At 43.6% G+C, this 22,154-nt stretch overlaps 3 protein-coding genes across 31 annotated transcripts in view; 1 reads left to right on the forward strand and 2 right to left on the reverse strand.

The window, feature by feature from the left end:
* CCDC30 (coiled-coil domain containing 30) overlaps positions 1–5,682 on the reverse strand; it is a 135,402-nt gene extending 129,720 nt beyond the window's left edge. For 2 of the 14 annotated variants that reach the window (XM_070510137.1, XM_044770527.2), the window contains exon 1: positions 5,079–5,646. Coding sequence is in view for 1 of the 14 variants with exons in the window: in XM_044770530.2 (XP_044626465.1) it covers positions 5,286–5,316 (31 nt within the window). In the remaining 13 variants the exon portion in view is untranslated. Of the gene's footprint in view, positions 1–1,080; positions 1,149–5,078 lie in introns of all 14 variants that reach the window. The other 12 variants (XM_070510144.1, XM_044770533.2, XM_044770534.2 and 9 more) reach the window with 12 other exon arrangements.
* A 1,564-nt stretch (positions 5,683–7,246) lies between these two features.
* On the reverse strand, positions 7,247–11,900 carry PPCS (phosphopantothenoylcysteine synthetase). 3 transcript variants are annotated; one of them, XM_014867309.3, is made up of 3 exons: positions 11,161–11,900; positions 10,888–10,991; positions 7,247–9,125 (listed from the first exon to the last, which is right to left on the reverse strand). In XM_014867309.3, the coding sequence occupies exons 1-3, from the start codon at positions 11,732–11,734 to the stop codon at positions 8,802–8,804; spliced, it is 1,002 nt and encodes a 333-aa protein (XP_014722795.3). In that variant the 5' UTR covers positions 11,735–11,900; the 3' UTR covers positions 7,247–8,801. The 3 variants fall into 3 exon arrangements, with proteins under 3 accessions (XP_014722795.3, XP_014722796.1, XP_014722797.1); XM_014867310.3 differs by having other exon boundaries at positions 11,583–11,709; XM_014867311.3 differs by lacking the exons at positions 10,888–10,991; positions 11,161–11,900 and adding an exon at positions 10,669–10,807.
* Positions 11,901–12,148: 248 nt separating this feature from the next.
* The window catches only part of ZMYND12 (zinc finger MYND-type containing 12), a 35,466-nt gene continuing 25,460 nt past the window's right edge, over positions 12,149–22,154 (forward strand). For 2 of the 14 annotated variants that reach the window (XM_070510153.1, XM_044770551.2), the window contains exon 1: positions 12,149–12,280. Coding sequence is in view for 4 of the 14 variants with exons in the window: in XM_044770546.2 (XP_044626481.1) it covers positions 12,227–12,336 (110 nt within the window). In the remaining 10 variants the exon portion in view is untranslated. Of the gene's footprint in view, positions 12,661–12,839; positions 13,180–22,154 lie in introns of those variants that run through there. The other 12 variants (XM_070510150.1, XM_044770550.2, XM_070510152.1 and 9 more) reach the window with 9 other exon arrangements.

A 22,154-nucleotide genomic window follows, 5' to 3' on the forward strand; every position in this document is an offset into this window, starting at 1 on the left:
ATCCCAGCTCTGGAACAGTTTAACCACTTGACTATTCTTTACCTATTTTAGTTTGCTGAGTGCTGGTAGACAAAAATAAAACAAGCATGCAGACTAGAGCCACTACAAATTCATGGTCTGCAGCCTGAGCCAAGTTTCTCTACTTGCATAGTCATTCTATGCATTCTTTGCCAGCTTCTGTTACCATTTCATTCAGCAACTATTTGGAACTTCCACCTGTCCTGTCAAACTCCAAATTTCACCTCTCCCCTGTTCTGGCAGATCACCTTTTCTCTCACAACACTAGTAAAACTAAGGTCATCATCATGTCAGCTTCTTCCACTACCACCAACATACTAACCCTCATCTTTAGACATCTGTCCTCTTTCCTTTCTCAGTGGAAGATCTTTCCATTCTCCTGACCAAAGCTAATCCCTTTACCTATGTTCTAGATCCCACTCCATATTGCTTCCTCAAGAAAGCTTTTTCTTTTCTGTAAGCTCATTAGCTCCCTCAGTACTAATGTCTTATCCTTAGCTCAAGATGTCTCTGTTCTTAAAAATAAAGATACAAAGATAACCTTCCTTTGATGCCACCATATCCCCCTCATGTTATTATCCTCTTTCTAATTTGTCTTTCACCCCTCAAACCACTGTATTTTGGCTTCTGCTCTTACCACCGTACTCAAACTCAGTTGACAATGACCCTCAAAATGCCAAATCCAACTGACGTTTCTGTTCTTTTTATATATGATCTCTCTACAATATCTGTTTGCTCCTTTCTTGAAAGTGCTTCCTTTCTCTGCTGTGTGATATCACTTTCTCCTGTTTTTACTCTTACCTCTCCGGCCTTTCCTTCTCTGTGTTCTTCCTGGGCTCTTCTTCTTCCACACCCTTCAAATGTCGCCATTCCTAAGAACCTGCCTTTGGCTCTCTGCCCCTCTCGCTATCATGGTGATTAATGGTTTGGACATAGGAGCCTGACATACCTTGGTTCTAACCCTGGCTCCACCAATTTCTAGCTGTGTGACTTAGGCAAGTCATCTAAATCCTTTAAGCTTTGATTTCCCCAAAATAAAATGGATATAATAGTAATGCCTACCTCATTGGGTTGTTAGGAGGATTAAATAGTAATCTATTTCTGCTAAACTCCAGATGTATCTAGAAAAACTAGCAAGAAACAGAAATACTGAAGTTAGAACAAATACAAGTGCATACGGCAGAGACTGGCAGTTGTCTTTCAATATTTATTCATTCCTTTTTCCACAGAAATAAGACATTCAATTTTTTGACTGATCACACGGCTACCTGCCTTACTGCTAGATATAGCCATGTGACTAAGTGTTGACCAAGGGGATGTAAATGGAATGTGTGCCACCTCTAGGAAGTGTCCTTATAGGAAAAGGATGCCCTCTTCCTCACTCCTTCCTCCTTTCTACTGGCTAGAATGCAGACAAGATAGCTGAAGCCTGAGCAGCCATCCTGGACACCATGAGGTGGAAGCCACATGCCGTGGATGATATACTATCACAAGAGATGAAATCTGAGTCTCCTGATAATTTCAAGATGCTGCCCTATCATCTTTTTATGACTTTTATGTGAGAGAAATACATTTTTTTTTCAAGTCATTATTATTTTGAGCTTTCTCTCCCTCACGGCCAACCAACTCCAACCACTACAGGAGGGTTACTGAAAGAATAAGACACAAGGGACTATGCTGCAAACTAAACATGTCTACACTGGAATTGGATATGGAACTGGACAGCCATTACTAGTCTACCCTGACCTATGAGATCCTTCATCTCTGGGTTTCCCTACAAATCTCCCCTCATTAACTTGAGTCTCTACATGGATAGACTTTCTTTGCTTGCTCATCAGCAAGGCTGAAAACCCATTCAAGTCCTAAGTCTATGTGACTTTTCCAATTAAGTCATTTCTGTTCTTTATCTCTTAGTTCAAATTTATGAGAGACACTTATTTGTTGCTCACCCAAAGAATTGTGCCCTCCTCTCCGAGGTTAGTTATATAATCCTCAGTCAATGAGTTGTGGCTGGAATAGGTTGGAAGCAGGGGTACAAATATGGTCACCAAAGCCTACTCTTTAAGCAAGGATTGGCAGAGAGGTACAAGTTCCAGACGAGAGGATACAGGCCAGGAAGGCAATATAAAATGAGTCTACTATCTAAGGCCAATGCATATCCAATTGTCTAGTGAACAATTCAGCTTGAACAATCCACTCATCTTTCTCTTACTGTATTCCCACTCCTCCTTCCATATTCCAGTTAATAAAATCCCCATTGATATAGTTTCCCAAGGCAGAAACCTGGGAGTCATCCTTGGCCTCTCCTTATTCATTCCACTCTCATGCACAATCAGTTCCTGAATTTGTAGATTCTACCTCTTTTATCATTTTCTAATTCACCCTCTCCATGTCTAAGGTTGCTGATTTAGTCTAGTCTCTCCTCACTATTTGCCCAGTTTAGTGTAATAGCATCCTTAACTGATTTCCCTGCTGCCAGGCTGGACCTCATCCAATCTCTACTCTACAAAACTCTCAGACTGATCCTTCTGAATACAAATCACTTGCTGCTTAACATGGCCATTGCTTTCAGGAAGAGTTCAAACACCTTCGCGGGCACCAGAGATTCTTCACAATCTACTTCCTGCCTGTCTCTCTAGTCTTATCTTCTGCCATACCTTGATATAAGCCCTTCACACCAGTATACTTATTGATCCCCATCATGCAGCTTGTATTTCCATGACTTTGCACATCTGGGCCCCTCTGCCTGTTCTGCTATGACATCCCAGCACAAACATTTTTCCAGTGGATTTATTGGCACTCAATGGTTGAGTAACTTGAAAATTCTAACAAAGCAAATCTTGAGATAAAATAAATCCACTCTTTGAATTATAAATGTGCTGCCATCTAAATTGTGCCTAAAATTATCTACATAACAAAGCATACAAGCATACTAGTCTCTCCAAGTAGATACTGAATAAATGTCCATTGAGTGTCTTAAAAATCCACTCTCAGGGAAAAAGCACATCCTGTAGTGTTCTGGGGCTTCCAAAAACTTCTAGATACAAAGAATGAGGTGGTAACGCTGCCAAAACAAGCTGAGACAGAGACAAAGAATTTCAAATGGGAAGTGGGCAAGGAGAATGGGTGCAGAGTCATTTCTACTTGTTCTTACTTCTCCTAGCAGGCGCCCTCCCACTACAGTGCAGGGGCCAGGACCATACCTCATGCTACAGCACCTCTCCTGGCTCTGACAAAGGATGAGCTTTGAATCCCATGGTCTTTCAGTGACACGAGGGAACAAAGTAAATAGCATTGCCATGAAAACTGAAATATCCAGTCAAGTTCTTCATTCTCACCTTTGCTTCTTCGTTCTACACAAATATAATTTAAAGCTTACAGACGTCTTAAATACGATCCATGTTTGTATACACAATTTCTTCCTTTTCAATTCTCAAATGAGGAGAAAAATACTTTTTAAAAAAGTTGAATACAATGTAGCAATGTTTAAATGCTTAAAATATAAAATTAAAGTGAAAAAGAAAGGCAAAATGTACACTATAACTACATAAAGATGTACACATGTGACCAAGGATTGACATAGAACAGAAAAATGAACTGTTGACGTGTTAGGACAGAGTTTCTCAACCTTGGCACTATTCACATTGTGGGCTGGCTAATCCTTCGTAGTGGGCGGATGTTCGAGTATAGGAGGATGTGTAGCAGCATCCCTGGCTTCTACCAACTGGATGCCCAGTTGGGACAACTGAAAATGTCTCCATTCATTGCCAAGTGTCTCTTTGGGAGGGGAAGGGGGCAAAATCATTCCCCAGGTTTAGAACTACTATGCTAGTGTGAGAGGATAATTTTTTTAAATTATGTTAATGTTGCCAGAAAGGTGTTTCTTCAATAAATATATATTGAGGGGAAAGGAAAGTGCCTTAAAATATAGCACCTAACAGACCCTTTTTTCAAGAATTAAAATTTATTCAGTTTCCATTTAACAGGAAAAATTGAAAAAGGTGTAGAATTAGTTTTTCTTTTCTAAGCTATTATAGAAGAGAAAGCTGAATTTCTCAGTATTTGGAAATTTGACCTGGCTGGAAGCATGAGACATCACAAATAATGGCTGTAATTGGCCTGAGAAATAAAAAATCCAAATCATTCTAGCCCCAGAAATATCTGTTAAAAATGTACCCTTTGCATATCTTCAAACTACTGAAGAAGAAACAGTAAGACTCAACAAGGAACACATACTTTCAGACAAATTAGTTTTCCAAGCTAAAATACAATTGCACTGGATCTAAATGACTCATTCTATTTCTAAAGCCCTCTGTTCCAGTCTTTTTAGGACTATTGAGGCTGCCGCCTTGCCAAAAATATTTATTTTCAATCATTCCTCCTCATTGTTTTCGTTTCTTGGCTCACAGCACAAAGAATGATTTCTGATTAAGAAACTGACATGAAGAGGAGACACAAGAACTGTTTCAAGCATCTCCTTTCCAGAAAATTCTATCGTATCAAGGTGTTGGGTTCATATGGGCTTAAAGTTGAAATCCTGTTACATGATCATTCTGAATGATCTTTTCACATGCATGAACACATCACTAAAATTTAAGCCTAACACAGTATTCACTTAAGCAAGGAACAATCTTCTTTCTTTATATAAGCCTAGGGTTGGCCCAAAAATGCATTATGATTTTTTTCCCTCCATTTTCAAGCCACACTTGGCTGGTAGTAATTTACTGCTTGTATTTACCAGTGTGCGCTTCTCCATTCAAGTCTCTAGTTTACCCAAGACAGAAAGCTCGCTATAGTGCAGAGAAACCGAGAAAATCTTCCAAATGATTCTAGGCCTGGAGAATGTGAAATACTTAGCGACCCAAAGCATTTGTAGCAGGAAAGCGAAAGGGGGTGGACTACAGATGACAGAGGTAGTGGAGACAAACGGACATTCAGTAACGTGCAGCGTGGACGAGAAAGGGTGAAATGGCTGTGGAATGAGCAAGATGAGAAAACTGGTGCTCAGGGTGATGAGAGAAGTGGATGAGGTTGTAGCTTGAAAGCAGAAGGGAACTGACTTGATGACGTCTGAAGTTGAGGATACAAAGGGCCTCCAGAGCTTCATCGGGAATTAAAGTGGAAGCCAAAAATGGCAGTTCTTTGTTCTCAGGCCTCAAACCGGGGGAGCCGTGGCCTCGTGGACCTTGTAACGGCCTGGACCGTCAGGTGCCGCCGTCTGTGCAAGGGTGAGTCTTGGCCTGGAAAGTGAGACAAGGACCGCCTACCTAACTGGGGCGTTCTGAGCCCTCTCTCCATAGGAGCGGCAGCCTAATTCCAGATGCCTGTGGCGGCTGGGTCCCGGGCAACGGGCGAGTCGTTCTTCAGGCGGAATCCCTCCAGCCCGCGGCTCGGAAGGCCGAGCCAGAGGAGGCTCTCGTCCAGTCGTTTCGGGCCATACTGGGGAGAGAAGCGGGAAAGACCGGGAACGCTGAAAAAGAGCGGAGAACAGCTGCTTCCCTCCTCGGGGCTGAGGCGGGAAACTCTGGAACCAGGCCGGAAATCGTCTTTTGGAGAGGCGGCGAGGGTCCCCGGGCCGCTCCGCTCCCCCGCCGCTCCGCGGCCCGTCGCAGGTGCCTTAGGAGTCCCGGGCGTCATAGCAACCGCGCTCGCCGCAGAGACGCCAAGGCGTCCTTCCGCTGGGAACCATAGAAACGACGCACACCATTGGCTCAGGGGCGGTCCTTCCTGTGGAGACCATTGTTACGACGCACATCATTGGCCTTCGGGTCGTGGGGCGGGGTGCCTCCGGCAGGAACGAAGGTACGTCTCATTCCATTGGCTTCGTAGTAACCATGGTAACGTCATGGCGCACACTTGCGATTTAGAGGTTACATTTTGTTACAGAGCATTTAGTTCTCAAATAGCTTCCCGGCAGGCCTTTTCTAGAGCCCCAGCCTAATAACCTTGGATTTATTTTTCTACAGTAACTTCATTCTCAAAAGGGAGAGGGTGCTAGGTCAGAAGTTCTGAATTTTAGGCCTAGATCTGCCACTACCTACCTGGGGCACCTAAGACAATCACAACACTTTTGGACCTGGCTTATTATCGTAAAAACGAAGAAACCGGAGTTAACTAGAATTATCCCTAAGGCTGAAGACCTTTGAAAGTCCTAAGCACTAAAAATTCCGTTTAGGCGAACCATATCCTCCACCCATGTAATGCAAAATAAAAACTTCTAAATGACACAAAATTTAACATACACTCGGTTTACATCATCTTCATTTTAATGCTCTTATGGCCAGATTCTAGTTAGTTCATCAAAGCTCGACTTTACTCATGTTTTGGGGTCCTTGCCTTGGTGGTATCCCAAACACCTACTTGCCTTTCTTACTCTTATTCTAGGTCCGCACAGGATCTTTCCCAAAGCTTTGCAGCTTCTACATGCATTATCTTGACGACTCTTACCCCTTACTTTCCAGAAGTGCTCTCGCCTCTCCCTCTGGCACCAGAGCCCTTCCAAGTGTTTTATCCCTGATCTAAAATGCTCACGACCATCACCTCCAGCCCACTTAACTCCTACTTATCAGATCAAGCGTCACTTCCCCAGGGATTTGTTCCTTGGTCCTCCAATCTAGATCAAGTTCCTTCTTATTTGCTCTCATTGACTCCTGTTTCTTTTCATTCTTTCCTTTTTTAAATACACTTCCACTTGCTGTTAAAACAAAAACCAAAACCTCTTGGGGCTTTTACACTGTAAATACTGTTTAAGTGCTCTGAATGGAAACTAAACTGAATTGGAAAACACTTTAAATAATTCCATGTAGGGTAGTGGTGGTGGTTTTTAAGCATTAACAAAACAGGATAGGAAATAGTTCCCAAAGGAAGGAATGATTGTGGCAAAAATAAACGTTAGGATCACTTCTAGTTTTAACTCCATTTATTCTCATTGTACGTTCAAAGATGATGACAGTCATCATCCATACGAAGATACAGATGTCGGGAAGAAAGTCAATCTTCCACTTCCTGCTGCTTCAGCACTGCAGCCACTGCTGATAGAGCCTGTTGCTTTTGGGGTTTTGCCTGACGGTAATTTAAAATTTTTGTTTAGTGGGACTGCTGCTTCCACAACAGTCCTGATGCTGCAGTTCCTGCTCCTCAGCTCAAGTTTACACTTCCCGATTCAATGAGGTATTTCAGTGCATCATGGCGCTTCTGCTGAAATCTTTCCAATTAAAATTTATTGTACCTCTATTATCCATCAGATGCATTGGGCTAACCCTTCCCAACTCACTCCAAGAAATATCACAAATTGCATTCAAAATCAAATTTTTATGTGAAGTACAGTACCTGCTCCTACCTAGTTATTAATGGTAGTTTTTCACATTGCACTCTGGAGTTTTCTGGACTACACTTCTTGTGCACTCCCAACCCAAAGCCCAGGGCAGTGAGAGGAGCTTTGAAAACCTCAAGGATTCAGGGCTCGAGCAGGTCACCAGCATAATACTGCCTCGCTAAGTGAGAAAAATAATCATTGCGACCATTTATTGTGAACTATGTGCCAGGTGCCAGACTAATGCTTTATCTTCACCGTTGTTTTTTTTTTTTAAAGATTGGCACCTGAGCTAACAACTATTGCCGATCTTCTTTTTTTTTTCTGCTTTTTCTCCCCAAATCCCCCCAGTACATAGTTGTATATTTTAGTTGTGGGTCCTTCTAGTTGTGGCATGTGAGACACCGCCTGAGCATGGCCTGACGAGCGGTGCCATAGCCCAGTATCTGAACCCGTGAAACACTGGGCTGCCAAAGCAGAGCTCGCAAACTTAACCACTTGGCCACGGGGCCAGCCCCTTCACTGCTTTATTTAAATCTCACAACAAATGGCATTATTTTGCAGAAATTATCCCCATTTTATAGATGAGTAAACTGAGACTAAGTCACATGTCTAAGTTTACAAAGCTAGTAGGTGGCACACCTGGAATAGTCAAGCCTGACTACGATGACTCCAAAGCCAAAACTATTTACCACATTGTAATGCTTCCCTCAGGGCAGAGGTCACCAGTGGGCCCCTGCCTGGCCCAAGGTGATTAAGTTTCCCTGCAAAGCAGTCCTAAATATTTGAAAGGTAAATTGTAAACTCAAATAGGGACTGAATCTAGGACAAGATGCAAAAAGTAAACGGAGTGGGAAGCTCGTCATTCTAGAGGCATTCTATCTCTAGAGAGCTGTCCTCTCCTACGCCCATCTTTGATAAATTTCCAAAAAACAACATCTTTTCCACTGTATCGGCTTTTGGGCACACATTTTATTGCACTTAATTTTTTAGATATCCATTTCCCAAATTAGGCATGTTCATTCACCTTTTTAATCCTCAGGTCCTACCACATAGCAGGCATCAACAAATATGTGATCTTCAAAGCATGGCCATTCATGCATCCATAATCCTTTTTATAGTATGAAGGAGGTTGATAGGCCCCATATGTATATTTTGAGGAATATAATTCCCAATAAGCTCTTTTTCTTACAAGTGAGAAACAGCTCCTGTTCATTTTCAAAATCAAGTTGACATTTAGGTGAGTGTGTCAGGTGGTTTGGTCATAACTGCTTTGCCTTTGTTTTCATTTTTAATGAGGATGAAATGATCTTTAAAAGACAAATACCAAACCATATTCGCCTGCACACCACTCACTGCTTTGTCCCTTCATTTTCTGTCTTTATGAAAGCAAAGGATTTATTCTAGTTCTCACCATTCGTAAGAGCCCTGGTCCACTGAACAATTTTTAATCCTATATGGGCTTTTTACTTCAGTTTTTGTCATCTATAAAAGCTGTGTGTCGAGACTGAAGGTCATCCACTATCTTCTCTTCTATCTCTATGCCTTTTTCTAGTTCTTCTTCTGATAGCAATAACTTGGTTTCTGAGTCTTTGGTTATAATAACCACAAGGGACCGTAGGGACTCAAGGATATTAGCCACCACCACTTGATGTCGATAAATTTCCAAAGCATTCCGTGCACGATCAATTACGATGGAGGGGTCAGTCTCCAACTTAAAGGAAATTATAAATGCTTTGGGAGCCCAGTCTTTAACCAAAGGAGAAAGCATTTTTGGCACCATCTTCATTGTTATCTGTATTGGAAAAAGAAAAGCTTAATAAGCAAACAACGGTCACTACCTACCAGGTCAATCTCATGGGAAACTAAAGAAGCAGGGACTCAGATTTTTGGCTATGTCAATTTAAGTGGGATTTCTCTTTCTCAAACTCTTCAAAGCACATGAAATGCTTAGCTTAAAAGCCTTGGCTCTATAGGGTTCATGAGGATGACTAATTTCAAGGCTTCATCCATACTCTGGGGCAAACCACATCTAATGACTCAGCCCTGGCCTGCCACCCTCATCACCATTAACAGAGCTCTAAACAACAGCGTTACATTTTCTCAAACATTCCCCTTTATTTTTTCAACCAAACTCTCAAATAAACAAATGCAAATAATCTATTCATGCAAATGTTACTTTGGCAAAAGCTCAAATAAAGTTGGGTTTATAAACAAAGTTTTTAAGCCTCTCAGCCTAAAATATTTCTTACACTAACAGAATGGCTATTTGATTTCATTTAAAAATTGTCACTTGTAATACATCTTAGCACTGAGGAAACAGATCTGATTTTCTTTATTTTCACTTGATCAAAACTCCTTTATACCACTCTCGATCTCTTCTAAAGGGAATGTTGAGTTGTTTTGTGTACTTTCAAGACAGAAATAAAAAATACGGGATAAACTTAAAGCTCCCAGAATTTCAAAAGTGTGAAATCACTAAGCTAATCATCAGGATTTCCCCTCAAAAAGTTGGCAAGTGTAATAGGGATCATATACCCATCCCCACTTTACTTTTCTCCTTAGCATTTAGCACTACCTAACATAGTAGGCATTTGACTTACTTATCATCTCCTCTGCAGAGTATAAGCAACATAAGGACACAGCGTGTGTCTTTTCACTGTCTTATCTCCAGGTCCTACAGTATGTCTGGCATAGAGCATGCACTTGATAAACATTTGTTGAAGAAATGAACAAACGCACTATCCTACAAAGTCAGCAAGTGCTCCACAGGTAGAGTTTCTCCTATTTAAATTCTACTTGTATCACCAATAAATGACTAAGAATTCCCTAAGGTTCCAAGAAGCCAGGTCATCTCAACATCTCAACCACATCGCTACCCTACCCATACGTCTTCCTTAAACTACAGCAATAACTTCCATCCAGTCTATCCCCGACCACCCTCGCTCTCAAATTCACCTTTCATACGATGCTAGAATGTTCTCCTCAAATAAAACCTTAATCTCATTCTCCTATTTATGTTTCCCCCGGCTTCACAGGACAAAGCCCAAGCTCCTTAAGAAAGAATACAAAGTCTTGTATGAAGTGAGTGTTTCTTCAGTCTGCCCTCCACCTCCACCACTCTCCCTGTTCTCCAGCTTTACCAAACTTCGGTTCACAGCATACTGCCCACTTCCAAACTCCAATTATGTACCCTATCCGGAAAGACCTTCCCTACTTTGTCTAGTATACCCTCTGCTCATCTTTTAAAACCCAGTTCAAGTCATCTCCTCCAGAAAGCCTTCCTTGACTTCCCCAAGATTCACTCACCCCACGTTCTGACTTCACTTTGTACGTACCTCTACTAGAGCATTTATCACTCTGTATTGTAAATTATGTCTGTATCCAGCTCCCTCACTAGATTGTGAGGTCCTTGAGGGAGGGCGGTGTCTTATTCATCTCTGTATCCCTAGTGCCTAGCACATACGGAATGCAGAAAGGCCATCTCCAGATCAAGAGGGAATTAACCCAAGATTGGTTATAGGGGATCAGATCTCTGGAAGAGAAGCGCCCATCACCTGCAGTGGGCCCCCAGATGACTGGATCTTGTGTTGAGGCATTTCAGAGACAGGCACATAGAAATCTGACACGGCCGCAGCCAGGTAAAACATCGCAGAAGAGCCTGCAAAGATAAGCACAGGGTGTAATAAACCGGAAGGGGGTATAGGATCAGTTCATTTTCAATTCAGGCTCGCCAGCTGTGAGACCCGGGGTAAGGAGTGGGTAAGGGGACAAGTGTCGGGGAGAAAGGCTCTGCCTCGGGGCAACCGGTGGACTCCCAGGGCACGCACCTAGCGGATTGAGGGCCTGGGCCGCAGCCTGCAGCAGATGCAAATAGTCCGCCAAAGTGGTGAACTCTACGGCCAGGAAGGTGCCGGCAGCCGCAGCCTCCTGGTAGCTCCGCAGAGCCGCAGCGAAGCCCGGGAGTGCATTCTCCTCGGCCTGCAGGCTCAGCAAGCCCGAAGGGCCTGGGTCGGAGGGCCGCAGAGCCGACAGCCAGGTCTGGGGCGGGAAGCGGTGGGCAAAGGGGAAGGCGGAGCGCGCGCGGTACAGGAACAGAACGCCGTAACCCGCGGCCAGGAAGGCCTCGGCCGAGGCTGCACCGCGCCGCCCGCTGCTGAAGTTGTCCAGGAAGCGCACTGGCCGGGCTTCCAGTGGCACCTTGGTGCCTCCAGAAGTGACCAACACCACCCGTCGGCCCTGCTCGCCCAACCTGGCGGCGAAGCGAGCCATAACCTCGGCCCAGCGCGCGGCACCGGCTGGCTGGGGGAACTCGGCGACCAGATCCACTTCCGCCATCAGTCTCTGGCGCCCTCGCGCCTGCGCAGGCTCCAGGGCGGCCGGCACCACGCCCCTTGCCCCCATACCTGGGCCACGCGCAGCCGCAGTAATGAGGGGGAGGTTCGCTACCCTGCGCTGGACGTCACTGTAGGTTTCTCCACGTCTGGAAATGCGTGCTGATTCTGCCGTACAGCCCAGAAATATTGACGCCGAGCTGACGGGGGTTCTTGGCTGCGCAAGCCTCTGGAAGGGTCACGTGCCATCGTGTTAGTTCCCTAGCCTGGGTAAAGAACAGGCCATGTTTGATCCTTACCGGCCACCATATAGGCCTTCTTGGACTTGGATTCCAAGGGAATTAGCCTGGGGGCCATTTAACGTTTGAGATTTGTGTGGGAGTCGTTTTTCGGTTTTTTTTTTAACCCCACAAACACACCCCAGGGGTCAGTAGAGTCACGCCCCTCCCTCTTGCCCTTGAAATGTTGGGAACGAGGCTGCCCCGTCGTGGTCACGTGACGCCGGCGTCCCGCGTAGCCTGGCCTGGCAACCGTCCTGGAGACGGACGCCGCCGGCTGCAGCATGAACGTGATCTACCCGCTGGCGGTGCCCAAGGGGCGCCGGCTCTGCTGTGAGGTGTGCGACGCCCCGGCCGAACGGGTGTGCACGGCCTGCACGGTCACTTACTACTGGTAGGCCCTGAAAGGTGGCACCTGGGCGCTCAGGTCCCTCGCTCTCTCCCCATCACAGATGTGGGCCTGGCTGCCTTGCGTGAGCCGGAAAGGCCCCACCAGGGAACCCTCCAGGCGGCTCCCACACGGGTCCCTGGGACTTCTGTGTACTCGTCTGCCTCCTCTCCCGCTCACTCGCTCGTCACCAGACTTTGTTGAGGGCCTACTGTGTGCTGTGCACTGTTCTACTGGGGGGAGTTCCTGGGGAAAACTCGGTAGACCCTCTCCCTCAAAGATCTAACATCTGCGGAAGACGGCTAAGTAAACTAACAAACACAAAACAAGGTAATTTCAGAGAGTGATAAATGCCATAAAGACGAAGGAAATGTGATGGGAGTCTGGGCAGACAGCCTTTCAGGGTAGACTGTTGATCTGAAGATAAGGTAGGAGCAGGCTCCTGGAAATGCTGGGGGAAGAGTGGCACAGTGAGGCTCTGAGGGAGGAAGCACTGACGCGTTTGAGCCGTAGAAGGAAGGCTGGTTTGTCCGGTGCACAGCCACGGTGGTGAGCGTGTGGGCGGCTAGTACAACAGAAGATCGATTTTCTTTTATTCAGCATAACAATCTAAGACCTTTGCTTCAGATTAGACTATTTTGGGCCTGAGATAAAACAGCTAGGTTCCTGGTGTTCAGAAACCTACCAACTTGTTTAAAAAAGAAAGTCATTATGATACACCCTACGTGGCAAGTACTGACACTCAGGCTGTGCCATTCCCTGGGACCTCTAAGGACGGAAGCATGGTGACTGGGACAGGATCTGGAAAGGTTTCTCTGAAGAAGTCGCATTTGAGCTGAGTCTCGAAAGGTCAGTAGGAACTTGCTTGGTGAAGGAACAATAAAGAAGGAAGGGTAGGTCACTCCTGGGGTCCAGGATATCTTAGGTAAGGGATGAAAGAACACTTTGTTCAGAGCTGGGTAGAGATTAGAGAAGATGATAGTGGAGGGAGCAGTCATTGGTTTTCAAACTGCAGTCTGGGACTCATTAGCAGGTGGTGAATAAATCACAACCAGCATTTTAGGAAAAAAAATAGAAGAGAAAGTATCAGAGTAATCCTAGTTGAATTGTTTCTTAAAACTTTTTGTTTTCGTGTTTTATGTGCATATGTATGTTTGTACTGGTAAAACGTATTTCTTACTATGGGTTGAGTCAAAAAGAGTTTGCAAGGGGCCATCTGGTGGCACAGTGGTTAAGTTCACACATTCCGCTTTGGTGGCCCAGGGTTCGCTGGTTCTGATCCCGGGTGCAGACATGGCGTCACTCATCAAGTGATGCTGTGGCAGGCGGCCCATGTATAAAGTAGAGGAAGATGGGCACGGATGTTAGCTCAGGGCCAGTCTTCCTAAGCAAAAAGAGGAGGATTGGCAGCAGATGTTAGCTCAGGGCTGATCTTCCTCAAAAAAAAAAAAAAAAAAAAGAGTTTGCAAAATCATTGTGATAGGTGGTAGTAGGAGTTTAAACAAGAAGATAAAGTTTAGGGCCAAATGGTGATGTGAGATCAAGGAGTTTGAAATTGATCCTGTGGGAGGCCATGATGGTTTTGACATGTTCTCATCTGCATTAAGGAAAGATGCCAGGCAGTGGTGTGCAAGATAGATTGGAGGGTAGGCACTGAAAGTTGCATAACTGATTGAGAAGTTGTTGCAGGGGTCCCAGTGGAGAGTAGACATACCTCTCTCAGACTGGGTTAGGTGTCCCTCCTCAGTGCTGTCACTGCACTGTTTATGTCTCCTGTCCTAACGTTTATGACCCAGATTGAAATCAGTTGTTTAATGGTCTGTGTTCCTCCCTAGTCTGTTTGCCCCATGAGAGCAGGGATGTGTTTTCATTGCTGTGTCTTCATTGTGTATAGAATACAATTCAGAATTTGTAACAGAAACTGCAAAGCCCTGGTTACCTCTCTACCCTCATTTCCCACCACGCTCACCCCCTCTTTTCCGTGATGTAGTTTCAGAGGCTTTCTTTCAGTTCTAATTTGCTAAGTCTTTCCCTCCCTGGATTCTTTGCCCAGCCTGTACCCTCTGCTGGGGACCTCCCCTTCACCCATGAATCTTCCCAGCTCCCTCTCATCCTTCAGTTCCCAGAAATGTTATTTCTTCCAAGAGGTCTTTCTGGAAATCCCAATCTAAATACTCCTCTCTCATTTTTCTCTCTCACATTTTTCTTCACTTTTCCTATACTTTTATATTCTTATGTTTATTTGTTAAATATCTGTGTCTTTTACTAGGCTTAGTGCCCGCACATACCAGACACTCAATGATCATTTGCTGAATAAATGAACCTCTGAATAGATAATAAACCTATTAACTGGCCAAGGAACAGAGGGAGGAGGTGATGGGTGACAGATTGGATTGAGGACACAGAGTTTGAGGGGCCTTCAAGTCACTTAGGAGAGATGGCCAGTAAGCAACTTTAAGTACAGACCTGGCACTTGGGAGAGATTAGACCCCTTTGCCTAGTATGAGCATCCACCTCTTCCCCTGTCCCCTTCGTCCCTCTGCTTCTTCCCTGTCCCCTTCCTCCCTCTGCTTCTTCCCCTGTCCCCTTCATCCCTCCACGTCTTCCCCTGTCCCCTTCCTCCCTCTGCTTCTTCCCTGTCCCCTTCATCCCTCTGCTTCTTCCCTGTCCCCTTCATCCCTCCACGTCTTCCCCTGTCCCCTTCATCCCTCCAACCAGAAGTACCTCCTTCTTCCCCTCAACTCACTTTGCAGTTACGCTGTGCTCTCAGATGACTCTTACTTCTCTTCTCCATTTTAGTTGTTGGTGAGCGTGTTATCTCAGTTTTGTTATGCTCCATTAGTGCAGGGTGTCATGTTGAGTGTGTGTAGAAGGACTGTCACATGTATGCCCATCTATGTATACCCTGAGGTCACCAGCAAAGTGTCTTGAAATAGTCGAAACTAAATATTTGATGAATGCATGAATAAATTATCATTTCCTATGCTCTTATCCTCCATTATTTTCTTTCTCTTCTTTCACTGCCTTTAATTTTCTTTAAGGTCTTCACCTCTTTGTTTCTCCCTCTTTTCTCCAGATTTCTATATCCTTGTGTTCTGGAGATTTCAATATTTTTCCATAAAATAAAACTGAGGTAGTTGTTCTATATCTCAAATATGGGGCCTTTAGTACCTCTCCCTCACAGGGTTTTTGTGATTGAATGTAAAGAATCTAGCACCATGTCTGGGACCAAGTTGGCACTCAATAAATATTCTTTTTCCTCATCCCAAATTTAAAGAGCAGGAAGGACAATCAACTTGAATTTGTGAAAGTTTATTTTTTTGGGAAATGATTTTTTTCCTGATTATAAATGTAATTTATGCTCACTGCAGAAAACTTGAAAATATAAAAAATAAAGAAGAAAAATCATCTGTAATCTCATAACCCAGAGGTCAATAACTTGATATTTTGGTGAATTTCCTTACATTCTTTTTCTATAAATACATTTATTTTATACACTCTGTATAATCATGTGCATGTCATTCTATGTTGAATTGTGAGAATGTTCCCAGGGAATAGAACATTTTTAAGAAAAGGAAATTTTATTAAAGTACACACTGAAACATTACTGACAGGTGAAAGAGGCTTCAGTACTATAGGCTAGCAAATTATGGTATATAGATAAGAGTATTTTGCAATAATTTTTCTGTTTATTTAACATATGGGGCACAGATTACTGGCCGGGAAAAGAAAACAGTGAAATAGTGTTCAATAGTCAGAGACAGTAGGATCTGTGGTGAACTGGAGAATGAATGCTCTGCCTAAAGACATTCAAATTTAGTTTAAGAAACATGATAATGGCCAAACAGAACATGTCTGGCTCACAAGCTACTTGATTGTGAGCCCTGGTTGAGAACATATTTTTAAAGTCTTTTTTTTGGTGAGGGAGATGGGCCTTGAGCTAACATCTGTGTCAATCTTCCTCTATTTTTTTCTTTTTTTTTTTTGAGGAAGATTAGCCCTGAGCTAACTACTGCCAGTCCTCCTCTTTTTTTTGCTGAGGAAGCCTGGCCTGAGCTAACATCTGTGCCCATCTTCCTCTACTTTATATGTGGGACCCCTACCACAGCATGGTGTGCCAAGTGGTGCCATGTCCGCACCCAGGATCCGAACCGGTGAACCCCAGGCCGCCAAGAAGTGGAATGTGCACACTTAACCTCTGCGCCACCGGGCCAGGCCCAAAGATTTTATTTTTTTCCTTTTTCCTCCCTAAAGCTCCTTGGTACATAGTTGTGTATTTTCAGTTGTGGGTCCTTCTAGTTGTGGCATGTGGGACGCCCTCTCAGCATGGCCTGATGAGCGGTGCCAGGTCCACACCCAGGATCTGAAGCAGCGAAACCCTGGGCCACCAAAGCAGAGCGCGCGAACTTAACCACTCGACCATGGGGCCGGCCCCTTAATCTTCCTCTATTTTTTATGCGGGATGCCACCACAGCATGGCTTGATGAGTGGTGCCATGTCCGCGCCAAGGATCCGAACCCACAAACCCTAGGCCACCAAAGCAGAGCATGCAAACTTAACCACTGTGCCACTGGGCCAACCCCATTCAACTCCTTCTTTATGCGTAGGCCTGTGTTGGGTGTTAGGGGTGAGACAGATGAAGAATGAGAGAGCTCATGAATATATAAATAATGCTCACTTTATTTAGAAAGGAAGATATGTCAAATGCTCTCAGTGGAACAAAAGTTCAGGCAGTTAAGTTAATATTTCCATTGCTTGCACCATTATTCAACAAGCCCCTACTTAATAAATACCCTGTGGAACTCAACTGTTTCTATATCCTGGCTGTTAAGTGCTTTTATTGATTCGTTTACAACAATTTTGTATCGAAAAAACCTTTTTAAAATGCTTTGTGTCATTTCTGTAATAGCAGTCACAGTTTATGAAGAAAACACTTTATTGCATTTCTGTTGTCCCAGAAGGAAGGAAGGAAGGAGAAAGAGTGCTCAAACACAGCTGTGTATTGTGTATGACTGCTTTTGTGCTACAATAGAGTTGAGTAGTTGCAACAGAGAGCATACAGCTCTCAAAGCTTAAAATATTTACTATCTGGGCCTTTACAGGAAAACTTTGTTGACCCCTGCTCTAGGTTATTGTTACCTATTTTGGAATATGTATAAATGGAATGAAACAGTTAACTTCCTCACATTAAATAAAAATATGTAATAGGCAATAAAAATGCAAAAACCCAAGATTGTGTGCATCCAACAACAGTCTTAGAATACATGAAACAATAACTGTCAGAATTGAAAGGAGAAATAATTCAATAATAATAGTTGGACACTTTAATATCCCATTTTCAATAACGAATAGAACAACTAGAGAGAACAACAGTAGGAAATATAAGACTTGAACAACACTATAAACCGACTAGACCTAACAGATGTCTATAGAACACCACCCAATAACAGCAGAATACACATTCTTCTTAAGTACATATGGAACATTTTCCAGAATAGACCATATGTTAGACTATAAAACAAGTCTCAATAAATTTATAAGGACTGAAATCATACAAAGTATTTTCTCCAACCACAATGGAACAAAATTAGTAATCAATAGCAAGGAAATTTGGGAAATTTATGAATGTATGGAAATAACACACTCAAACAACGAATGGGTTAAAGAAGAAATCACGAGGGAAATTAGAAAATGCTTTGAGATTGTGGAGTAGAGGAAAGTTCCCCCCTTCCCCTTCTGGTTCTTATCACTGATGGAAAAATTAAAATGACATAAGGCAGGTTAACAGGAGAAATTCAAACAAAGTTTAATATGTGCACATAGGGAATTCTCATAAGCAAGAAGAATTCCAGTGACAGTCAGGCAAAATGAAGTATATATGCCGTTCTGGACTAAGGGAAAGGAAATAGAGACCTGGGACTTCAAAGGGAAAGAAGGCAATTTACAGGAGGATGAAAAGAGTTCATGCTTGGTAAACAAATGTTTGCTGGGCCATCTAGGCACAAAGGGACAGGAGAGGACTTTGATCAAATGGGCCTTGCTAGGTTCCTCCCTGTCTACCTCACCTAGTTCCTATGATACTAGAGTTATCTATGGTGATAGTTCCTTCCTGGGACAGGCCCTTCTATCTTAAATTCTTTTAGGCACTTTAGGGGAGGGTCAAAGGTTCTTCTTGAGCCTTCTGAGCCTTGATTGTTTTCAGCTTGAAATAATCTGCATCCCAGAGTGCCACATCTTGAGGCAGCCTGCCCTGAACCCTGTCATTTCCCTCTTCTGAAATTTATCTGGAAGTTTCACATATTAAAAGCTGAACTGGTGACTGTGGAGAGAGAAAAGGGGTTAGTAGCCGAATGGTAAGAAATCTGCAAAGGGAGAAAAGAACATAGATTAGAATGAGGATGAACAAACAGAAAAGAACAGATTGGAGCACATTTCCCCACACCCCGTTAAACCAGTTCCCCAATCCTGGGATAGGTCAGTCCAATAAAATGTGTGAGCTTCATTTATCTGCTGGAAAATGTTAATCTTCTCTTTTAATGATATAAATTGCATACTACTTGCCCTAATTGATTCACCTAAAAGCAACATTTCTCACTGGTGATTGCACAAGCTTCTCCTTGCTGGGCAGTCAGTGTGTTCAGAGCACGTCGATTGTGGAGCACCACAGAGGCTGGACTGTTAACCTCTGACTGGAGTGTTTTCAAAGTTTGTACAGTGGTATTGAACTCTTGTTCCATTACCATGGAGAGATTTAAGATCGCCTTTCCAATTCATAATCTCCAAAGCTGGGGAAAAGAACCTGGAGTTGTGATACACAAGCAGCTTCTCTATGATATCTCCACTGGCACATTTATGTGGCACAAACTTAGGAACAAAGGAACCCAAGTTTGTAAGTTGGCTGACATTTAGGGTGGAGTATTTGGTGACAGAAGGAGCTAGGAGAAGAGTCAGAGTGATGTTTTTCTTTTGGATACCGTACCCTGTGGTCATCCATCTTCCATATTGGTCCACCAGGTGTTCATATCAGAAGAAACAAAGAATAGCTAAGGTTCTTTTGCACTATCTAGATGTTGACATAACCAACAGTCAGATTGATTAGTTAGCATGGCCAGGGTTTAGTAAACTGGCATAAGGGGATGTTTGGTCTGCACTCAACCTGTTGAAAAAGAGAGGGCTAGTAAGAGTAAGACAGACTGAAAAAGAGCCCATAGTGGAAACTTAGAGAGGAGAAGTAGGGTAGATAGAGACCAACTCTTTCCAGTCAGCTTTCTAAGAAATGATTTTAAAAATATTCGTTAGTAATAAAAGGTTGTTTTTTTAAGTGTGTGCATCTGGAGTTGTAAAAGTGGAGGGGATGGGGAGAATAGGTGAAAGCAGTTTCTTGGTCTGTGATCTTGGGAAAAGCTGTCTACTTCATGATGCCAGCTGCTTCTGGGGCCTGGGGATTGGCCCTGGGGATCCTTAGTTTTAGGTCATCTGTGGGAACTGTCTCCCAGCTGTCTTGAGAGCGATGTGCTGTGTCTATTTGGCATGGCTTGCATGGATCCAGGAAGATTTTTCTTTTATTCTGATGGCAGTGTAGGTGATTAGTAGTACTTCATAAGCTCCTTCCCAGGAAGGTGATGGCACATGTTTTCCTCAAAGACCTTGATGTACATTTGGTCTTCTGGTGGCAAGGGATGGCAAGCCTTCGCAGTCGGTGGGAGCCACACCTCTTTTACCTGTTGACAATGTGCTTCAAGTATACTAGTTAATTCTTGTGTATAGCTAGTCACAGCATCGAATTTTTCACTTAAGTTCCTACAGTATTCATTTAAGCCAGGAATGAAAGGTTTAGAGATGCTGGTAGGCATCGGGTGTCCAAAACTATTTCAAAAGGAGTTAATCCATGATCTTTATAAGGGCTCAGGGCAAAGCTTCTGGCCATTTAAGTCCAGTTTGAGAATGATATGGGATATGAAATTTTCATGAGTGCCCCAGAGTTTCTGCAAGCAAGCGGTTTATGTCTGCTGTAAAATGAGTTCCTTGGTCTGATTCAATCCATAAAGGAATGCCTAAATGAGAAATAATTTCAGTTATTCATTTCTTTACCAGTGTTGTGGCATCAGCACGTCTAGATGGACAGCATTCTGTCCATCCACTAAACATGCAGACAATAACCAAACAGTGACAGTAGCCTAAGGCTGGGGGCAAATCTATAAGATTGATTTGGAGTGCGGCAAAGGGCAGCGTGGGCCTAGGAGGACGTCCTGGGGTATGTTGATTTCTCCCAGAAATTTGGTGAGATCTGCAAGTAGTGCACTGGAAAATAACTTGGTCAGAAATTTTGTGGATGCCAGGGCAAAAGCAATTGTCTGTCAATTCCTTAACTATCCCCACTGTACACATATGTCCCATTTGATGGGAGATAAGTGCAAGCCAAAAAGCCAAAAGCAAAGGAGGTACAGGAATTCCGTTTGGCCCAATGTCCAATCCATGTGATCATTATTTGTCACCCTTTTTTGTCCAATTGTTATTTTCAGATTGTGGGGCATTTGTCTGATAGTTAATATTATCAGCCGGGCATTAAGGCAGGTTTAAAAGTTCAGCGGAAAAAGGTTAGGGGAGTCTGTTTTGAGCTACATGTTTAGCAGCTCTGTCAGTCTTATCATTTCCTAAAGACAGAGCATCTGTCTCCTTAGTATGGGCTGAACAATGAACAATGGCAATTTTAGAAGGAAGATGAAAAGCTTGCAATAGGGCAGGGAGTCTATGCCCATTAACAATAGGAGTTCCTGTAGAAGTCAAGAATCCATGGATTTTCAAATTGTGCCAACAGCATGCAGACTCCAAAAGCAAATCTGGAGTCTGTGTAGATAGTGGCAGTTTTCCCTTTTGCTAAGGTGCAAGGTCTAGTAAAAGCTATGAGTTCAGCAGCTTGGGCTGATTTTACAGTGGCTAAAGAGCCTTGAGAGTTTCATGAGGGGAAACTAAGGCATAACCAGTTTTTATGTTTCCCCGTAAATTTCATTTACAGGAGCCATCACAAAATAGAAGTAAGTCTGAGTTATCTAAAGGGATGTCTGAGAGATCCTCTCATGGCTTTGAGACCAATTCTATAGTTGTAAGGCAGTCATGTCGAGTAGAGTAAGGCTGTCCATCATCAGGGAGGGTTAATCAAGTAGCTGGATTTAAAGTGTTACAATGATGTTTGTGATGAAAGGATTGGTCAGAGAGCCTGCTCATAGGTGGTCTGTCGCTGTGTAGAGAGGTGCTGCGTCCTATGAACTTGTAAAACAGCAGACACGGCATGGGGAACATAGAGATGAATGGGGGAGCCTAATGTAAGAGTACTGGCTTTGTCAAACAAGGTGGCAGCTGCAGCCACGCACACAAGCATGGGGGCATACCTAATGCCACAGGGTCTAGTTGGCATGAGAAATATGCTATAGGACATATCTGAGAGGCAATAGACTGTCCTAGATTGCCTGTAGCAATCCCATTATTTTCCTGGCAGTATAGATGAAAAGATTTGTGAAAATTAAGTAAGCCAAGAGCCGGAGCTGTGGACAAAGCAAATTTTAATGCTTCACAGGAGGTTAATGCCTGTGAAGGCCAGGAAATAGGCTCTGGAATGATATCTGGGAGAAGGGCATATAGAGGTTTAGCAAGGGCTGCAAAGTTAGGAATCCATTGGTGGCAGTAACTAGCTGCCCTTAGAAATTTATGTAGCTGTTTTGTCATTTGGGAGAGAGGGATGAACAAAATTGACTCAAGGCTTTTGAGGGTAGCTTTTGGATGCCTTGAGATATCTCATGCCCTAAGTAGGTACCAGTCATTCGTAC

Source organism: Equus asinus, chromosome 5 (assembly GCF_041296235.1).
Source record: "Equus asinus isolate D_3611 breed Donkey chromosome 5, EquAss-T2T_v2, whole genome shotgun sequence".
Lineage (NCBI taxonomy): Eukaryota > Metazoa > Chordata > Mammalia > Perissodactyla > Equidae > Equus > Equus asinus.